Here is a 22,995-nt window from a genome sequence, read left to right as displayed (position 1 = left end):
ATAGACTTGTCTGGTTTGACTCATTTCTGTTACAGCAACAGAGAGTTATTGGCAGTCAAGTTAATATTGGGGTTAACAGAGGGCTCAGGGGTACATTTTATTGTCTGGACTGATCAGAAGAATCTGGAATACATCAGAAATACCAAAATACGGATCTCCTTCCAGGCTCGGTGGGCATGAGTGTATTTTACCTGAGTCACTAGTTGTATCCACACTCACATGGGAGGTTGAAACGAAGGTCAAGACGGCCTTAGAAAGGGTAATGCCTCCACCTGATTGCCCACAGAATCGGTTATTTGTGCTGAAGGGATTACTATCAGATGTCATTCAGTGGGGACATTGTGGCTTATGGCTCACGTCTAGTATCATTGGAAATGTCTCTCAATCAATGGTCTCAATCTTACAATAGAAGATTAGAAGATAATACAGATCCGAAGAGTCAAGATATATTTTGATTACTGTAATGGGAGTGCCTTTTTCCAGGGTCTTCCATGTAAATTACCTTCTGTTCCCATTGAGTTGTAAAATCACCCAGGCTTGAGACCTGAGTTAATGCAAAAGGATCAGGGCGATTTCTGTAGCTAGAAAGCCCGAAGTGTATTGTGTGTCTCTTCACTTCATACTATGTATTTTCTAAGGTCAGGTATGCATATTTTACTTGTAGATTCATCTTTGAGAATTTGATGTTTTGTATTGATATGATTTGATGTGTTTTCAATTGGATATGTAATTGGCAAAATACATATCTACCTGACTGTTAATAAATTGTTACTTTGTTATTTTGATTCTATTCTGTCTTACTCTGTAATTATTGACTAGTAGATTATGTTGTATCCTTGTTAGCAACATGAAAATGAATTGGTGATCTTTCACTTCATGTTACTAAATCAGTATCATTAGCACTAGGTGCCTAGTCAATCTTATAAGATCAAAATATAATTTCACAGACAATTTGGTTTAACCTAAAATGTATGCCATCAACTACTAGTGTTGATTTCGTCAATGAACATTATGACTAAATATTGTTGTCAACGAACCTTTATCACGTGACAAAACAAGATGAGAAACAATGTAAATTCTAGTCATATGACAATGACTATAATTAAATATGTAATGCAATGTTGTTGACAAATAAAAATGAGACTAAATGTGGTTTACAAAATAAAACTATGCATCTTCAAAATGTATCTTCATGTTCGTTGACAAATATTAGTTGAAACAAAATGTTATAACATTATTTCGCCTTGTTTAGTCTCATTATTGTTGATATTTTGTAGTATTTCTGTTTCCTGTGTCTCACTTTAGGGACTGCATCAGGTTGCACTGTGCAGATCCAGGCGACATCAATTCTTCAAGCCCCACTCGCAGCATTATTTAGAAGACGACAACAAACAAAGTTTCGTCTAAACTACTAGGTACTTATACTTTACTGACTGGCTTAAATAGAATTGCATTACTAAAAAGAAACTAAAATACAATTTTCATAGACTAAAACTAGACAAAAATAATCATGGATAATTCTGACTGAAATAAGACTAAAATGTTCAGACTTTTAGTTGACTGAAACTTGAATAGACTAAACGTGGCTAAAACTAATAAAAACTAAAATGACAGCTTCACACATAGACTAGACCAGTGGTTCCCAAACCTGTCCTGGCGTACCCCCAACACTGCACGTTTTCTTTGTCTCCCTAATTAAACACATCTGATTCAACTCATCAGCTCATTAACCCATGTGATAATGAGCTGATGAGTTGAATCAGATGTGTTTAATTAGGGAGACAAAGAAAACGTGCAGTGTTGGGGGTACGCCAGGACAGGTTTGGGAACCACTGGACTAGACTAAAACTAAATTTAAGACAGGCCGCCAAAACAACACTAAAAAATCATCTACTCATCCACATAACCAGTCAATTTTGACACATAATGGAAACATAATCAAGTATTTTGAAAATATAAAAATGCAGAAAGTTTTTTGTAGGGTTAGGTTAAGTGGATGGAAAATACAGTATGGTAAAACCATTACATCTAAGGAATGTCCTCATAAAAAATGGAAACCAGTGTGTGTGTGTGTGTCTGTGTGTATGTATTAAATGAAAAATGGAGTGTAAGTGTAAAATGATCTGAACTTGAAACTCATCAAGTCACAAACAAGATCCTAAGTCACCCACAAGCTGCAGAAAAAAGAAGAAAAAAAAACTTCTCATCAGTTCATCAATGCTCTCTCCAATCTGTTGATCAGAAACAAGACAACAAACCCACACAGCAGCTCTGAGAATCATGTCAAGCTCCCTAAACATATCTAAGACATCAGCTGAGAACTGCAGTTTTTGCAACAAACAATGCAAAATTGAGGTAAATAGAGATATTTTATTAAAATAAAATGTATTTTGTATTTTATTTCCATGCTCTGTTACAATAATGGCTTTAGCCAGAAGACAGGCATGTATAAATATGTGCATAAACAGTTTATAAAGGGTATGAAGAAAAATAATGAAGACAGTTATGCATTTTATAAAAAAAAAAAAGAAAAAAAAAGAAAAAAAAAAGAAACAATAAACAATTTTTTATACTATTTGCATTTGTAATCTTGTTCAGGTTTCGGTTATTTAACATCAAAATCAAATCAAACATCTAAAAATATTCTTCGATGTGGGAAAGTACTATGTATGTATATTGCTCTAACATTTAGAAAAAACTTGAATGTGGCTAACACTTAAACAGAGTCTACCACTACAAACATGGGTTAGACTCATAACACAACAACACCCATGTCTACTGCATGGGAACTATCACAAACAAAGAAATCCATAACCTTTACAAAGGTCATTTTCTTATTACACATACTATCATAAATTACAGGTCGTTCTCACGGTTAAATAAAGTAATGAAGGAAAACTAAAAAGTCTATCCACTAATGTACACTCAAATACTCTAGTTCAGTGGTTCTCAAATGGTTGGTTGCATGTAATTTCTGGGTCACATATAGCAGAGAAAATACAATGCTAAATGCAAACTGTATACACACAGAGAGAGAGAGAGAAAGCAAATTAAACTACAAAGCAAATATACTATTGTATATTTGATATATAAATCAATGCTTTCTATATCTTAATGTCAACAGCTGTCCATCCAATATATTGTTAAAAAAAAAAGTTCTCGCAGAGAACTTATAAAACACATTTACAAAAGAAAATTTTGAAACCAAATGCTCATTTTCCTTTTTAGCCCAAATTATGTTAATATACATTGTGTTGGGCCTGAACAATTTCATGCAGGTAAATATTATGGTTTGATTTTGGATAAACAACTTTGACATTTTTTTTCTGGGCACCACCACAAAATTGACATCAAAAGAAAACAATCTGAGGACCAGTGCCTCTAGAGATAATGCTACAACTATAACTGTCGGTTGGAGGATCGGGCACACCTTCTTATTTATAATTATTAATATTATTAATTTATTATTATTACAAAAATGTTAGAACCATCATACATGCACGTATACTTAATATTCATGTAAATATAGATTTTATGTCATATGATCATATATAAATTCACTCACCTGTGCCCAAGCTGTGTAATAGTACCAAAAGTAAACATCATTTAAAACTAAATATTTTAAATTTGTTGATTTTTAAAAAATTGGTTCAGTAGACCTCACGAGTTACAAAAGGAAAAGTAATCCTTTCATGCTAAATTTCATTGAGTGTGCGGTTTATGCTGATTTTAAACTTGCCCTGAATGGCACACAGTATTGTCTTCCTGTATTCACTGGATAAGAAATAATAGATAATTGGGTCAAGGCAGCTATTCAGAGCAGACAATAGCAAGGAACTCTCATTTAAGATGTGCAACAATTGTTGGCTTTGAAGATCTCCAATCACATTCATCTGAGCCAGAACGTATGGTATTCGTATCGCATGGTAGGGCAAGAAACACAAAGTAAAAATGGACGGTACTAAGAAAGTCTTCATTATTACCCTTTTTTTGCGACTTTGTGCCTTAGGGTCACCATTACCCATGGACATAGTCTTAAGTTTCTTAGTGATCTTAACATAAAAACAAAGAAAGGCTACATAGAAAACTAGGAAGAGCCCCACTGTAGTCAGGTTAATGGTCCCACTGATAGGCCCCTTGCTGTGGAAGTGGAAGCAAACCTTGTTGCACGGATGTTTCTGACTGTTGCTTGTAAAAAAGGGAATCACTCCTCCTGCGATGAGGATCACCCAGACGATATAGCTTGCCATTTGGCTCCACTTTGTCTTTTGTATTCGAAAGACCCAAACAGGCTTGATAATTTTCAAGTAGCGATCCAGACTAATGAGGCTGAGGAACAGGATGCTGGAATACATGTTGATATAGAAGAAGATGCCCACCACCTTGCACAAGTAGAAGGGACCTTCTTTGTTGTAGTAGTAAACTCGCAAGGGCAAGCACATGACCAGCAGAGTGTCTGCTATTGCAAGGTGCTGCATGTAAACGGCCATGGAAGAGTCTGTGTGTCGCCGAAGGAAAAATATATAGAGCGTGACAGTGTTGCAGAGGAAACCAATGCAAAAGATGACAATGTAACCCATTGACAAGAAGGGTGACAATATGCCATCATGAATCTGACAGGACACATTGGTGGTTAAATTATTTTCCTGCATCATTGTGACAGTGAAAAATTGGTGTACACTTGCTGACCAGTGCTCCTCCTTCCTAATGAGGCATGTGAGGAAAAGATTTTTAAAATATTGTCTGCATTATGACAGGTTCTTTCTTGATCTAAGTATTTCTACAACTTGTTGAATTGCTTTTTTACAAATGTTAAGATCTGAAGAATAGAAGAACTCCCTTACCTGTGTAGCTGGTTTGCTTGTGCTTTAGCAAGTGACTAGATACATGACAGTTCAGAAACTCCAGTACCTATGCAGGAAACTCTGCTCGCAAGTGACGTAGAACCCTGGTTGCTGTGGTTGACGTGACTGCTAACCTCAATAGAAATTGCAAAGAAGTGCTAGATAAACCAATCTGATAGAATAGAAAAACTCACTTCCATTTTCAGAGCACAGGAAATATCTGGTTGCCTAAAAGGAAAACTGGTGACCATCACCTAGTCTTTACCCCCAACGCTGCACAGTTGAGGCTTGCTCCTGGAGAGCCACTAGGATTGGAATTAAACTCTGCAGGTCAATGGGTCTCCAGGAGAATTGATAATGACCTCTGCTTTAGAGTTCTTTGATTTGTAACAGCCTAAAAAACCTTAAAAGAACCAAAACAAATAAAAATATGCTTTTCAGTGTCCTCATCTTCTGTCATGTGCTTAGTAATAAAATGTTGTAGATGTTTCACTTTCACACACAGTAAGATTATTATCAGACTCTTCTATAAGATTCTTTTTATTTTAACATTTATTCTGTTTGGTTCTACAGATCATAACAAAAGCCATTCACAGAACTGATGAGCTTCGTATTCTAAAGATCCCTTGAGCAAGGCACTGAACCCCCAATTGCTATATATCTCATAGATATATATCTCAGTGCTGTGTCTGCACTTGGATTGGTTAAATGCAGAGCTCCATATGGGCTCCCATACTTGACAAACGTCACGAATTTCAAAAGTCACGACTTTCACTCAGACTTGCAACCTTTTGGAATACAGGCCAGACTCTCTAACCATTAGGCCACAACTACCCCCCCAGAATCGGACCATTAAACAAAACATCTGATGAAGCTTATTGATGAGGGAAAATAAAGCTCTCCGTGGTAACAGGGCAATGATTTCACACAGTACTGTATATTCAAAAGATGTATTTTAAACATCAACTCTTATAACTGTCTGCAAACCATAGCTCTTTTGTAGACCACTTCTCATGTCAAACATCTGACTGGTCAAACAGTTTACCTGCGATTATGGATTGCTTGATTTGATGCAGACTTGACAGAGATTTAGTATTAAGTAAAATAATGATCACAACTATTACATCATTTATTACTGGCCCATGCCAGTAATAATAATAATAATAATAATATTAAAAACATAAAACATGTCCAAAATAATGCAATTACCGTTACCCAAGTATAAAAAATGTATTTCCATCCTGAAGTACATATTTTACATTCACTGTTATGCAAATTTATCATAAACACAGCTCAAATGCTTCCTACTGGTGCGGCCCAAAACATTTAGAGAGTTTCATTGTTTTGACTAGTAACTAGGGCTGGGCTGATTCGCTAATCTGCCGATTCAAAACTATCCCGATACTTGTATGCCGATTCAATTTATTTAAATGTAGCAATGAAAACAAGTTTAAAATATATTTTAAAGTATAATTTATTTCTATAATGCACAGCTATATTTTCAGCATTAATTACTCCAGTCTTCAGTGTCACATGATCTTCAGAAATCAGCAGTGGCAGAAAATAGTTTTGTAATTTTACAAAATATTATTATATATTTTTTTTATGTTTTGAACTTTGTATTTATAAAATAATCATAAAGAAAAAATTTGACACTCCAGAAATGCAAAGTTTTCTTCCCCATCACTTCTAATATGGGGTGCGTTTCCAAAAACCAACTATGGTCACAAGTTCCATCGTTACCAATAGAGGTCAGTGGAACTAACGACTGTAGTGAGCTAACTGCAGGTGTGATTCACATCATTCATGTACGTCATGAGCAGATGCATCATAGTGGCAATAATGCGATTAGGTGCATGTAAATGTTTCCCAAGCAGCAAATCAGTATATGGAAAATATCATGTGACACTGAAGACTGGAGTAAAGTTACTGAAAAATTCAGCTTTGCCTCATAATTATTTCAATAAATACATCTTAAAGTATATTCAAAAAACAGTATGAAAACATAATTTTTTTTTTTTTTTTTTTTTTTTTTTTTTACAATATTGCTTTTTTTTGTAATTTTGATCAAATAAATGTAGCCTTGGTTAGCAGAAGAGACTTCTCTTGAAAGCCATAAAGAAAATATTCCAGATTTATGACTGGTTGTGTACATACATAAACAACATTAACAAGATGATCCTCCCTTTCTGCTGCCAGAGAAAGATGTTGACAGTGCACGCTCAGGACGAAGAAGAACGCATTTAACAATTTTCTCATGAACTTGCCATGTATTATAATCGTGTCCACAATTGAATAATTTGTTCCCTCAATGTACTAAAATGTGCATGATTACTTTTACATTTCATCGATTTGCTAAATCGTCTGCTCAATTTACTAATTTGTTCTCTCGATTTATAAGTAGTGTACACAATTAAGCAAATTGAGGGAGTTAAATAGTCAATTGTGCGCACGATTTAGCCTACTTTTTCCCGCATGCCGTGTAATTAAAGCACATTACCACCAGACATTTATACCAGACGCTTCATATACGACGCTCAGGAAACAATGTAACTTTTTTTCTGGAAAAGAAAGTGCAGTATCTTCTGAATTGTTTCATATCTATTTATCATGTCTTTATTCATGCACCAAATTACGTATTATGAGTTGTATCAGTAAGTGTACTGATAATTATTTATAATTTTCACTGATAACGTCATTATTATCTATCCCCATCCTTAATAAGACAAACATTTTCTGTTGTGTATATTGTGTAATCTATGAATTGATGTGTTCAGTTTTCTGTGCTCATAACTTGGTAACACTGCATGGTTGAAAAACAGGTGCAATGTTCAAAATGTTTTGGCTTAGTATTTTTAGAAAGTAGTGATGAATAAATGTTGATTTGTGAATGAATGCATTGTGTTTTTGTCTATTTTATATCAAAATGTAATGTTTTTGTATTGGTTTGCATTGCATGTATGTAATGAATGTATTTATTATGAATCCCCTATAATTAGATTACAATTAGATTTCATAAGGTTTATTTTTTGCAGCAGAGATGGATTGAGTTTATTAGTTTTTTATGTATTTCAAGGTAATGGTGAGGTGAAAATATTAAAAGTAGAGGTGGACGTGGTATTTTGGTCGTTAGGACATACTTGGTACGTTGCTGCGACCAGTATGATCTGTAATGTCACGTCCTCACAACGTGCCAGTTTGGTCGTTAGGGCGTACTCATCACGTCCCAGTGACGTTCCAATTTAAAGGGTTAGTTCACCGAAAAATGAAAATTATGTAATTAATAACTTATGTCGTTCCAAACCTGTAAGACCTCCGTTCATCTTTGGAACACAGTTTAAGATATTTTAGATTTAGTCCGAGAGCTCTCAGTCCCTCCATTGAAGCTATGTGTACGGTATACTGTCCATGTCCAGAAAGGTAAGAAAAACATCATCAAAGTAGTCCATGTGACATCAGAGGGTCCGTTGGAATTTTTTGAAGGATCGAAAATACATTTTGATCCAAAAATAGCAAAAACTATGACTTTATTCAGCATTGTCTTCTCTTCTGTGTCTGTTGTGAGAAAGTTCAAAACAAAGCAGTTTGTGATATCCAAACTCACAAACACTGCCTTATCAAGCCTTACATGCAAAATTAAATCGAACATTTTCTAAATACAGTCGGTTTCCTTCTGAAATACAGTGATAAAAAAAAAAAAAAAAAAAACACTTTGGTTTTTGAAACCCTGCAATGTAGTAGTTTTAAACCATGAAAAAGCAAACCAGCATGCTGGGTTAAACATAATAACCCAACTGGTTGGGTTAAAATAACCCAGCGTTGGGTTCGTCCCTTTTTGACCCAGTGCTGGGTTGCCAAAATAACCCAAATTGGGTTGTTTTCAACCCAGCAGTTTTTAGAGTGCAGTTGACACCAACTCTAACCACATCTACTAATAAGTCAAGCTTCTTATTCCACAGGATAACCACACCCTCATTTATCTTACCACTAACCAGGCCACAATGTATTCTCCATGATTATGTGGCTTTTCATGGGAAGCATTCCACTCTTTAGTAGGTTAGAGTTCAAACAACACTTTATTTTAGGATTCAATCATATCAGAACCAAACAGTCAACTGATCAGTTTTGTCCTCGCTTACAGAATTGTGTGGACTCAATGAAGGAGAACCTTTGGTATATATAATAATATATGTGCAGTTAATGGGACAGCCCAGCGGAGCTGACTCAACGGTACTGGCTTCAGCGATTCTATCATCTAGGGTCCACTGGAACACAAGCTCAGGGAGAATGATGGTTTCGGTTTTCTTCAGCTTTTTCCTAAGGTAACAGCATCTGCTGTCACATTCTTTGTACCTGGATGACAGGGGGAACTGGAATTGCATGAAGAAAAGGATCCATGTTGCCTGTTGTGCATAGAAGCACTAATGCTTTTTACATGTTATGATGATCTGTTAAAAAGATTTATTGATTTTGGGGCCTCTCCATCCAGGGCCAACACTCTTTTAGAGTCGGTTTGACTGCCAAAAGACCGCTGTTGCCATTGTCATAATTTTGCTCTGCCAGGGTAAGCTTTTTGGAAAAGGCGGCGAATTAACAATATCCCCACCAGGCTACAATCAGTGAGAAAACAATGCATTTGCATCTCGGGAGCAAATAACACTGGAAAAGAAAGTTTTCCAGGAGCAGGGTTGGAGATCCCAGTGGGACACAAATTCTTTAAATGGATCCGGGGGTGCTGTGCCTACAGAGTTTATTGAGGTACTGTCCAGCTTTTTGTCTGGGGATACTGGATAAGAGGAGACGGGAGTATTGAACTTAGGTATTTATTGACAGAAACTGATCTGCAAAAACCTTGCGGAGTCATTTGGTTTGAACTGGATTGTGCTATTTACATTCTGTATAAAAACAAGGTAGTCTTTTTTTCAAGATTATTTTTTATGTTTAGAATTTTTGGAATATTGTATTATAATACAACCTTATATATAAACAGTACATATATACAGGTGCATCTAAAAAAAATAGAATATCATGGAAAAGTTCTTTATTTTTTGCAATTTAATTCAAAAAAGCAAACTTTCTTATATTCTAGATTCATTGCACACAAATTGAAATATTTCAGGAGTTTTTTTTATTATTATTATTCTGATGGTTATGATTTACAGCTTAGGAAAAAAAAAATATATATATATATATATATATATATATATATATATATATATATATATATATATATATATATATTTTTTTTTTTTTTTTTTTTTTTTCTCAAAGATCAATCCAAAAAAAGATTTACAAAACAGAAATGTTGAAGATCTCCAAAGCAGGTTTAATTATGCACTCAATACTTGGTTGAGGCCGCATTTGCATGAATTACTGCTTCAGTACGGAGTGGCATGGAGGCGATCAGCCTGTGGCACTGCTGATGTGTTACTGAAGCCCAGGTGGCTTTAATAGTGGCCTTCAGCTCCTCTGTACTATTTGTCAGATGTTACTTATCTTCCTTTTCACAATACCGCATAGATTCTCTGTGAAGTTAAGGTCAGGTGTGTTGGCTGGCCAATCTAGCCCAGTAATATCATGGTCATCAAACCACTTGGAAGTGATTTTATCACTGTGAGCAGGTGCTAAAGTCCTGCTGCAAGAGGAAATCAGCATCTCCATAAAGCTTGTCAGCAGATGAAGCACAAGGTGTTTCAAAATCTCCTGGTAGATGGGTGCATTGACCAAGTTCAGCACAGTGCCGTTGAATGCCATTAAAACGGCGAGCAGGCTGACGTCAACCGCATACTCCAACAAGGAAAGGCCCTTATCGGCAAGGGAGGTAAACTTAGCTTAGACAGAGTCCTGGGGCATGACACATATACTTGCCATATCGTCACAGCATTAACATATTGTTACTCTATTGTTGGTTTGATTTCTTCTATCGTCCTCATTTGTAAGTCATTTTGGATAAAAGGGTCTGCTAATTGATTAAATGTAAATATTAAACAGTATTCATTCATTTCAGCCAGTTTAAAAACCTAACTGGTTTAAACTAATTTCCTGTCCAAAGATTTAAAATTATTTATAAACATGATAACTTCAAAAGCTTTACCAGTCATCTGAAAAAAATCATCACTTCTTATGCATTAACTGCGAAGCTGTACAAGACCACGACTGCTATCATTGCCCCCACAGGAAGTGTCATGAGCTTGTATCAAAACTCATGTTTTGCATGTCAGCCAAACCACAAATGCAACCATAATAATCTTTGAACTTTCTAACTGTTAAATCTGCAGCTCAGTGCTAGAAAATGATGACACCAAAACCTTTCCAGCCCACACTATCAAACTCCCCTGTTTCACTTACGACACTACAAGGAACTAGCAGTAAAGTCATTCTGGTAACAAATCAAAGGAAGTGTGATGCAAAATGTAGGGATTTCACACTAGATTTGATAACCAAAACATCCACATATAGCAAGCCATTGATTAATTGAATAAATATTTATTGATTTAAATACATTTGCTAAAGTAGAACTTGTCGAACCTGTGACCTGTTTTTGTTTGTTACATCTACAGATGTTTCTTGGATGGTGTTTCATGTGCAGATCATCACTTTTACTCTAGCAGTAATTTACTTAGCTGAGGGAGCAACACACCCAGTTTTCAATGAGAGTGGGGGCTCAACCTACAGCATATTCCAATGCTGGAATGAGTAGCAGTAGGTTATATAGCTGAGGGAGCATAAACCCAGCTGTCAATGAGAGAGGGGGCTTGACCTACAGCATGATCATTAGAATCAGAAGGGTTAGCGTACTGCAAGCTAGCCAAAAACTCAGTGTATCGGTGAGGCAGATGAAGAGCCTAGTTTACCTGATGCTGCTGGTTCCTGGTGCTCAGGAAAAACTTAGAGGGAACAAATCTAATACGCATAACCCTTACCGTACAGGATTTTAGAAAGTGCTCAACGTGCACTCTAACCACAAGTAGTTTTCAGAAAGTACACAGAGCTTAACGTGTGTACTTAAAGCTTCCCAATCTGTTCAAAGATACCCAGAGATACTGAACCGAATGGGAGAGACAAGCTCAAATACAACCCTCTAAGGCAAGGGGAGCACTGCCTGAGACAGCATTACACAAGAAGGGTCTCACAAAAGCCACCATATATGGTTATCTGAGAAGGACATGATATAAACCATCTATCAAAAAACTGCCGACAGGCGCACACTACACATTTCCTTCATAAACAAAAGGAAATTACTCATTTCCATGGTATCACCTCAACGCAACACACAGCATGCATTCAGCTCCCACAGGAGCTAAACACGATCTGACCAAACGCTAGATTACCACAGAAATCAAGCCCGAGTGAAACTGCTGCCACGAATGCATTGTTATTCCCTCAAGAGACGAACGCACTCATGCAAACGCTGTCTACAAAGTCACAAAGAAACATGCACTCGTCAACACTGTACACTTCCAACAAAACAGTCGATGCAGATGAAGAAAAGGATGATGTGTTCTCCAGGCGTCTAGTCACATGGTTAGTGTCATCATGGGCTGTCGCCAGCCATGTGTTGTAGGTGTTTTTCACTGTATGCTTTAGACATGTGTCATGACGAGGCCTTCCCCATAGCAACCCCTGGAGAATGCAGTGTGAAGTTAGCCCTGGATTAATGCTTTCAGTTCTAATAGAAATCTTATACAGTACAGTTTGTTGATCTAAAATTGTAATTGTGAATTAACAGCTGTCAACCACGTCGATACGCAAACACTCGCTCTGAACTTATTTACCCTGCACATATCTTATTAAGGTCGCACATGTGGACCTGCGGATCACTTATGTGCACCCCTGGACATAGTCTTCTTATAAAAATCTGAATGGTAGCTAAAAGGTATAAAAACCCCTATGGAGCCTCATGAACTCACCGCTGTGTTCTAGCGAGACAAGAACATTGAGAATTTATTTTCAATTGTAACATATTTAGATATAGTTTAGTGTGTGTATGATGATGATAAATCAAGTCACCTTTATAGTGCTTTACAGTATTAATCAGATAAATAATGTGTCGATAATGCAAGAGGTCAATAGAAAACAGACAGTTTATCAGGTAAAGTCAGTTCATTGTTCAGTGATGTCATCATCCAGCTCAGTCAAGATCAAATAGTGTCTGCGCAATCAAGTCAACAATGTTGCCAAAATTATGTGTTCCTAACTAGGCAAGCCAAAGGCAACAGTGGCAAGGAACCAAAACTCCATCTGTGACAGAAATGGAGAAAAAGAACCTTGAGAGAAATCAGGCTCAGTCGGGGGCCCAGTTCTCCTCTGACCAGATGATCCTAGCATGGTGTGTTTTAATTCCAGTCTGCAACACAAGTCAGAATTGTGCAGAGGACTCGTATGGTTGCTGTGGTCTAGTGCCGATGGCCATCAAGGTGGTACTGGTGGTCCTTTCTAGGTGCTGATCCACCATCTGGACTGTATACGGACTGGATCTGTGTAACTGCAGTGCCCATCTGATCTAGATACAGACTGGATCAGGGTGGCTATGGTGATCTCAGAATAAGAATGAAACAGACTAATATGAGTGTAGATATCATTCTTCTTAAAGAGCCACACAGATGGGAAATCAAAAATTACCTGTATTACAGTGTATGATGTAGCTGTCCATCAGTGTAAACAATGTGCAAAGTAATTAAACCAAAAAGTACACGATTTATAAAGTTATTGGCTTCTAAAGTAAGGAGTCGACTCTGAATCGCTGAAACGAGTCGTTATAGATTTCAAATTTTTTGCCCATCTCTATGTACGTCACTAGAACACTTTGCATAATAATCTCCGCCTACCGTCTTGGGAGAAACGGAACTCTGACCTGCCCCACCCCCACACAGACGCTCTGTTTGGTGTGATAGCATCATGTCGAGGAGGCAGTGTGTTTTTAATTGTAAAGGCAAGTTTGTTTTATTTTCACTGCCAAAGAATGAAGATCAGAGGAACCAATGGCTAAAATTCATTTTTACCACAATACCAGAGCAGTACAACAAATCCCTTTTGTTGTGTTCACAACATTTCACTGATGACTGCTTTTCTAATCTCGGTGAGTACAAGGCGGGATTTGAAAAGCATTTGGCCATAAAAGAGGGTTCATTACCAACTTTATTTAGACCAACAAGCATCTCCGAATCACAACACGAAGTATGATTATGAAGTTATGTGTTTGTTTTCTCCCGAGCGTCTTATCAGTATGTGTGCTGTCTGCAGCCTTTTTCTGTGCTGATATTCATTTACAAACACGTCATTAAAATGAAGTGTAACAAGTGCTGCTAACAGATATTCTGTGATAAAATAATCCATATGAAAACAACGCGATGTCCGTTTTTCACGTCTCCCTTCGTTATGTCTATTGTGACCACGCCCCCGCGCTGAACGCGCTATTCAGATTCAAACTGAAGCGCGCGGCTTGAATACACACACACAGAAGAAAAAGCAGCGAGACTGTTCAAGTTTTTTATTTTACTGTTTGCTTCGCAATGAGAAGAAAATAACATAATTCACCCCAAAAAGATGCTAACGCATTGTTTACCATGAAGTTGTGTGCGGAACAACCAATCAAAACTGGTTTTGTCTATGTCAGTTAACCAATCAGAACACAGTATGCTACTGAAAGGTGGGGTTTAAGGAAACTGAATCTTTTGAACAGCTTCGAGCGAACCTTTCGGGGATCTCTGAGAATTGAGGTAATTTTAAAATTATATTTTGACAAAATGACAATGTTTTTTAACCTTGGATGGATTTAAACCTATTGTGCATGACTTATAAACAATGATAGGAAGCTTAGAATTTTCATCTTACTGGCGCTTTAACTATAATCTGATATGAGCTTGCTCAAGTACTTAGGAGCTAAAGCATTCAGGGCTTTATTAGTAATAAGTAAGATTTTAAAATGTATACAATGTTTAATAGTGAGCCAGTGCATTGCTAACAGAACTGGGCTATTTCCTGGCATTTTGGACCAGCTGAAGTTTGCACAGAACAACTACCACATAAAGCTTTACAATAATCTAACCTTGAGTTCATGAATACATTAATTTAAGTCTCTTGACATTGAGAGCACAGGTCATAATTTAGACAATTTTTTAAAATGGAAAAATGTGGCTTTACAAATGCCAGAATTGTAGCTTTCAAAGGAAACATTGCTATCAAATAGCACATCTAGGTTCCTAACTTATGACAAAGAATTGACAGAGCAGCCATCAAGTGTTAGATCGTGTTCTAGATTATTACATTTGGAGTGTTTTGGTCTGATAATTAACACCTCTATTTTTCCCTTTTTTTATTTGACCGTAGGAAATTACTAGTCATCCAGTTTTTTTATATCTAACATAGCACTAACATAGTCATTTTGTAACTCTGATGAGAGCAGTCTCAGTACTATGATACAGTATAAACAATAAAACGGGTGCTTCCAGAAGTCATAGAAGCACCTATTTTAGTATCTTAGATGGTATAGGGTCTAACATACATGCTGAAGGTTAAGACAAGTTTAAACAATTCTTTGTCTCCTATAGCAGAGAATAAATGAGAATTGTTCTTCGTGGGATCTATAGTGCACTGTCTGATGCAATACCGCAGCTGACGGCTGCATGTTTATAATTTTATCTCTAATAGTATTCATCTTGGAAGGAACGAAGTTCATGAAGTCATTAATGCTGTGTTGTTGGTAAATAAAGCACCTGATGATGCTTTATTTTTCTTTAATTTAGCCACTGTACTGAATGAATACCTGGGGTTATGTTTGTTTCTTCTAAAAGAGGCGAAAAGCAGATCTAACCACTTTAAAGCCTTTTCTGTTGGAGGAAGTACTTTCCCTCCATGCAATATGAAACACCTCTAGTTTTGTTTTGTTCCAACTGCACTCTATTTTCTGGGCTGCTCACTTTAGGCTGCCAGTGTGCTCGTTATATCGGCCTGTTTTCCTTAAAGTTGAATGCTTTAGGATTAAAATCGATTATGGGGAAGACAGTGAAATGTGTCCGATGGGAGGAGAGAAAAAGGGTAAAAGGAGTGATTATATGGAGTACCAGTGGAAATGTCTAAAGAGAAGATAAAGAATAACATTATAGATGTAAAAGTGATTCAAGTTAAGCACCTGCCGTTTGTTAGAAATGAGGTGAAAAAGGATAGCCTATCAGTATTATTGCATTTTCAAAAATGCAGATGATTTTACCATCTGGTTGGGTTCTTGTGCTATATTGTAAAATAATATGTAGCACCACCTATCATATGTTATAAATGTCAAAGGTATGGACATGTAGCAGCGATCTGTAAAGGAAAACAAAGATGTGGGAAATGTGCAGGTGAACATCAGTATGAAGAATGTAGTGAGAAGGATAAACTGAAATGCTGTAACTGTGGGGGCGAACATAGTGCTGTGTATGGAGGATGTGAAGCTAGGAAAAAAGCAGCTGAAATGCAGAAAGTTAAAGTTGCAACAGGAATATTATATGCAGAAGCAATCAAAAGAGTAAAAAACTCAACTCAAACAACAATAGGATCTGAAACCATAAATCTAGTGAAACTTCCTGAAAAAGAAATCCATCAGTGCAAACATAACAAAGATTTAATAGTGTTGAAATGCACAGAATTATTGACCTTTTATTGCTGAAGTGGTGAATTGTTCTGCACAAACTAGCAGCAGAACGGAAAGGATTAAGATAATCATTAGAGCAGCAGAGAAATGCCTAAAAATAATAGATGTAACAGTAGACTCAATTAATGAAGCTCTAAAAGGCGGAATATCGGGAAAAAAAGGAACATATGGTGAAGATATATGAAAGGACTGAAAGTAATTCAGTGGAATGCAAGGAGTCTTTTATCAAATAGCAGGAACTGAAAATAATTCTAGAAGAGGTACAGCAGATATTTTATGTATGCAGGAGACAGGCTTAAACCTCATTTTGATTTTATTTTACATGGGTATGAGGTAGTACGTAAGGATAGGGAATCAGGAAATGAGGGAGGAGAAGCTACCTTTATCAAACAAGGATTACATTTTAAGAAAATAAATAAGGAATTAGAAGTGCTTTCTGTGGAAGTATGGTATAGTAGTAGGAGTATTATTGTTATAAATATATATAATCCATGTAAAAAAAAAAAAAAACGCAATAAGGAGAAACTTGTAAATACTGGGAGATATAATTGAAAGAAGGTTTTTTGGTGTGGTGATTTTAATGCACATAATACTATTAAGGGGAGTGGTTATACAGATTTTAATGGCAATATACTTGAAGAAGTATTGGGAATTAGGATTTGTATGTCTTAATGATGGTGAAGGTACTAGACTGGATGTAGTAAGAGGAAAATAATAGGTGCTTGACCTTACAATAGTATCTGAGGATTTAGCAAAAATGAGTACGTGAAAAATAATGAACAAATCCACTATAGGCAGTGATCATTATCCTATATACTGCACTCTTGGTTTGGAAGTGTATTATATAGAAGATCAATGTATAACTAGATGGAAGATGAGAAATGTGGAATGGAAACTAAAATTTAGTATAATATGTAGCAATAAAATAACTGAAATATCTGAATTAGAAGATGTAGATGAATGTATTGTAAGGATTAATAGGATAATACATAATACAGCAGAGGAGGTAATTGGAAAAATGGGAAAAACAAATAAAAGGAAAGCAGTTCCTTGGTGGAATAGAGTATAGCTGTTAGTATAGCTGTTAAAAACAGGAATGCAGCTTTCCGGAAGGTTAAATCATTGTATTCATTTCATGAATTAATAGAATATAAAAAGGCACAAGTGATAGTTAGGAAAACAATAAGAAGGGAAAGGCAAGTGTACTGGAGAGAATTCTGTAATACTTTGGGAATGGAAACACAAATTTCGGATATATGGGGAATGATAAGAGAAAATAAATCCACGAGCCTCAGAAACGCCGACCCTGGTCTCCTTCCTTCTCTGACATATGAACATTATCACACTGGTGCCGAATCCCGGGAAGGAAGGAGAACGACACCGCCATGCAAACTCCATCAGGACCATCGGGAACGCCGTTTGCGGAGCTCATCACATCGCTCGCGGGCCTGCATCAGGAACACCATCAAGCCCTTCTGGACTTGCGGACCGACCACGAACATCGGTTTCAAGCAATGATGCAGGTCCAGCAGGAAGACCAAGAGCTGTTCCGGAGCATGCTGGACCAGGTATGGGTGATTCCGCTGCTGTAGGGGGAGGCCCAGAAGGCTGCTCAACAACTGACTGTCCAGAACCTCCTGGTATATGCAGACTTAAAAAGAGCAGTGCTCCAAAGGTTCAGCCTCAGCCCCGAGCAGCACCGTCAATGCTTCTGGTCACTAGAACTGACTGAAGCGGGCCGGCCCTTTGTCTTAGCCCAGCAGCTCCGGGACTCATGCCGTGGTTCAGACAGAATAAGAAGCAATGCTGGGGTTTGGAGTAATCGAGGAGTCCCACAGTGATTGGGCGAGCCCGATAGTTTTGGTGCCTAAAACGGACGGCTCGGTGCGATTTTGTGTGGACTATCGCAGGGTGAATGCAGTGTCAAAATGTGATGCTTATCCAATGCCGCGGATTGACGAGTTGCTCGAAAGGTTAGGTATGGCTCGTTATATATTGGCAGATCCCCTTATCTCCCATGTCTAGAGAAAGAACAGCCTTCACCACGCCGTTTGGATTACACCAATTTGTCATGCTTCCGTTCGGCTTGTTCTGGGCCCCCACTACGTTCCAGCGTCTCATGGATCGAGTGCTGTGTCCCCATGCTGCATATGCATCTGCCTACCTGGATGATATCATCATCTACAGTGGGGACAGGTAGCTGCATATGGAGCATGTGAGGGCTGTCCTCGAGGCGCTGAGACGGGCAGGGCTAACGGCCAACCCGAAGAAGTGCGTGGTTGGGCGGGTGGAGGTAAGGTATCTGGGCTTCCACTTGGGTCATGGGTAGGTGCGTCACAACCGTACATAACCATATTGACAATATTTGATCAACAGGTCTCTCAACGCAATAGACACCATCTTCTCGACTAGAAGCTTGGGTTCAGGGAATCTGACTGCCCTGCCAGAATGTCCGCAGCTGGCTATACGATGGACGGGTGGGATAGGTGGCGGGTCGTGTGTCTGGTGGCTCTTTCCGTGGAGGACATTGAAGATATCTACCTATTCGGAACAATGATAACCTGTTTTCTGCTGATTGGATTAGGCTTTGCCCTGGGTTATCGTAGAATTCAGGAAACAGTTACAGCTGTTACACTGAGACTATTAACCGCAATATGGATAACATCATGAAGAAGCTCACGGCTTTGCAAAGTAAAATGGATGGATTTGGAGACCAGAATGGACAAAGAGTAACCTTGTAATTGGAATGCGGCTACTCGCCAAGACTAAACAATCACAATGTTGTTTTTCTTGGCGTCGCTCTATCCTTTTGGAGCGTGTACGCACTCCATCTTCATCTCTTTCTTAGGTGGACACACCTGTTTTTGATTTGAGTGGCTGATTAATGGAGCTGATTGATACCGGTATAAATCTCAACGAGGAGGAGAAAGAAGCGGTTGACAGCGGTCTTATGGGATAGCCAGCAAACAAGCATTTTTATATTTGTATTTGTATTTTTTTTCTTTGTTAGTTGTTGTCTGTTCTGTACAATTCCGTTCCCTGGTTGGTATGTTCGTTATTGACGTCTGTTGTGAGTGAATAAATAGATTTGAGCGACTCGTTTTTGTATATGCTACATAGAACTCTTCTCTCTGAGCTGATATTTTTTATGAGAGTTCGTTACAGGAGTAAACACAAGACTAGATGATGATCTGAGATATCATTGCTCTGCTGCAGAATTTTGCCATTGACATCAATTCCATGAGATGGTATTAAATCTAAAGTGTGACAATGACAGTGAGTAGGTCCTGTCATGTGCTGTCTAACCACAATAGAGTTTAGAATATCTATAATGCAATCATCCGGTTTTAGCCAAGTTTCTGTCAAACAGAGAACATCTAGTAGAGCTGCATGAGTATGACAAAACATAATTGCAGATTATTCCTTTGAAATTGCAATTGCTATTATTAATTAAGATTAAATTAATGATGTTAAAAAAAACCTTGACCCGCTGACTGTAATTAGGCCAGCCTTTTTAAAGGTACACTTTTGTACCATATTTAGGGCTAAAAGATCAGTACTTTTAAGTAACATTATTATTAACTAAAGCATACTTTAACCTTTGAAATGGTATTGCCTGATTGTACCATTTTTCTTTCAAAAAGAAGAGCCAAAAGTCGCTTCATCCATTCAGATGTGACACAGAATTATTTTTATAGCCATGTCATGTGATATACTGTATGAGAACATTAAAGGTTCTGTAGTAATGCTGGCTGAAAACCGCTACGATAATGTAAACTTCATGAAGAGGTAAACTGAAAACTGCCAGCAGGTACATAGGCTTGTCAATTCAGCACCATACTAATTTACCATGGTTTTACTTCCATGTTTACTAGTGACCATGATCTTACTAATAGGCCTACTAATTATAAGCAAGAATGTCTCTCTTTAGATGTTTAGTTCTAATTAATTTTAATATAAATAAAATGTTAATTTTGTTAAGAGCCTGGTTGAATATACATATCAGTTTCTTTTAAAAAGTCGGTATGTATAATTTACAAATAATAAAGTTCTTAAAGGGATAGTTCATCCCAAAATGAAAAGAATCATTTACTCACCATCATGTCATTCCATATCTGTATGAATTCCGTTCTACTGTGGAACTTAAAGAAGATAATTTGAGAAATTCAAGACATTTTTAGAAATCAATGGTATAAGCAAAATGAGTTGGTAACACTCAACTGAATATCTTCTTTTGTGTTCCAGAGAAGAAAGTAAGTCAGTCACTTGAAAATGAGGAAAGGATGACAGAATCCATTAGAAGTAGGCCTAATGTTTTTGGCTAATGTCATTCCAGCTCCAAATCATTGCTTTAGAGTCAAGTGCATTTTTATCTGACAAAAAAAAAAAAAAAAATCAGCAATATCGATCATTATTTGTTTCGGTCTGGTTTTATTCATTTATTTACTCCAATTGAAGGCACTATAACCCAGCACAACATTCATGGGGGAACTCGTGGGCTGAATATGTCCATGGCCGAATTTGAGCCCCAGTCCAGCCCTGCCTCTACATGCTGAAAAATCCACCTTGTAAGAAGTATAATTCCCTTCCTAAATAATACAATCAGTGTATAAAAGGATAAAATAAAACATAACACATTAAATAAAAAAAATAAATAAATAAATAAAAAAAAGCACTTTTCACAATGAATATAATTCCAAAGAAACGTAATAATGCATCGACAGATGGGATGGAACAACCTGCAGTCCAGCTGTAGACTATTTGAAAATTAATCTGTTGATCAAATTTAGAGAGTACTGTATTGCTATTACTAAATTACTATTTAAATTACTAATAAACCAACAACAATAAAAGTTTTTTTTTTTTTTTTCTCGTGGTGGTGGTGGGACAGGGGCTTGGGGGATGACTGGGTTTTTCTTTAGAACTACAACAATAATGTCCATCCATTTAACTTACTTCCTGAATATGTTCTAGAGGACGCAGATCATACTAGAATACTGTCTAACTCTACTTTCAATAATAAATAATGAAATAAATATTTGTGTTTGGGACGCAAGGGGGCGTACATGTTTCCTCCTGTGATATTCATTGCTCCTACTAACACCGCCAATCAAGTTAGAAACTGATTTCTTCAAAATATAAGCCTCAGAAGCTCATTCCTAGCCATGCTTATGACCTCAATATTGTTTTAATTTTTACACTCAAAAGATTCCCATTCTACTTTTTCAGTTGGAGGCTGTGCAGAACATCCAGAAGGAATCCGACGCCATCCTCAGTGCATACCGTAACTTTGAGTAGTATTGGGTGTCATCAGCGTAGCAGTGATGAGAAAAGCCATGCTTCTGAATGACAGATCCTAATGACGTCATGTAGATGGCAGTTGTACAGTTGTTATCAAGACAGTTTGCACATGAATACAAGTGTTTTATAGAATGTTTGGAAAAAGCAATAAGTTTGTTCTTTTTGTTTAATAATTTGATGATTTTCAAATGACAGAGCACTGTAGCATTAAGTGATGACATTGTTAGCTATGCAAAAAGGACTCGGTTCATAAAAGTCTGCTGGTTTTCGATCTTTCAGTGTGTTTTTTGTAATGTGCCATAGTGTTCTCTTTAAATATAATAACACAAAAAAACCTGTTAAAAACACAAGGAAATGCTATCAATCGGTATTTGATAGCAGTTTTGTCATGTCCTGTAATGTTCTTCATAATGATATATGGATTTACCACAAGTCATATGATTTAAGGCACTTTTAAAAACCCCTGAATAAACCTCTCCCTACACTCCAACTGTAACTCTCTGTGTAAGAGAGAAAAGAAGAAATGACTGTGACACCAGTCACATGACACTATCTTTTTCAGTTTTTGCCTCAGTGTCTGTGATGAACGTTTTAATCGTTTTAGCTCTTTCATGGATGTTGGTTTGGTGAAGTTCCTTGTGCTCATTATTATTTTTATTTATTTTTTTTGGTGGAAACAGGTGTTTCTTAGGTGAAACCTGAGGTTTTCAGTGCTGTGGTAATTCTCATAGACAGTAAAAGAAATGGACACAGCGACCCCATTGGAACTCAATTGAGACAAGTGAAGCCCATTTTTAGCGTTTTTTTAGCACTTCCGTTTCTGACGTGCAGACTCAAACTAAGCTTGACGACGTCAGCAACCTGTCTGACAGATGTAAATCTTCTAAGTGGCTGTGCGTGCAAACTGCCATCGTTAATCTTGCAGAGACGGCGAGCTTGAGCGGGGAGTTCTTTGTCGTGAGTGAGCAGGAGTAAGTATTCTGATTAATTATTTTGTATAGTATTTTAAAATGTAACGCCAGTACGCCATATTAAGTTAATTGCCTGCGAGCTTCTCCTCCTGTCTGTACGGTAATGCGACAGAGAGACGAGTGGTTATGACGCAATCGTTAGCCAATTTTTTACAAAAACTGTTTATACGGGGCCATAATGTAACATAGAAGGTAATGGAGCCCTTTATACATTGTCGTGTATCTTTAGAAATAAATAATGGACAAA

The 22,995-nt window shown here is 37.1% G+C and overlaps 1 protein-coding gene across 1 annotated transcript; it reads right to left on the bottom strand.

Annotated features, from left to right (window-relative positions):
• Window positions 1-2,449: 2,449 nt before the first annotated feature.
• On the bottom strand, window positions 2,450-9,242 carry LOC127942325 (probable G-protein coupled receptor 34). The gene is made up of 2 exons (XM_052537994.1): window positions 9,187-9,242; window positions 2,450-4,704 (listed from the first exon to the last, which is right to left on the bottom strand). Exons 1-2 carry the CDS (start codon window positions 9,240-9,242, stop codon window positions 3,696-3,698), a joined length of 1,065 nt encoding a protein of 354 aa, XP_052393954.1. The 3' UTR covers window positions 2,450-3,695.
• Between the last annotated feature and the right edge of the window lie 13,753 nt (window positions 9,243-22,995).

Source organism: Carassius gibelio, chromosome A21 (assembly GCF_023724105.1).
Source record: "Carassius gibelio isolate Cgi1373 ecotype wild population from Czech Republic chromosome A21, carGib1.2-hapl.c, whole genome shotgun sequence".
Lineage (NCBI taxonomy): Eukaryota > Metazoa > Chordata > Actinopteri > Cypriniformes > Cyprinidae > Carassius > Carassius gibelio.
This window is presented reverse-complemented; position numbering and strand designations above follow the sequence as displayed.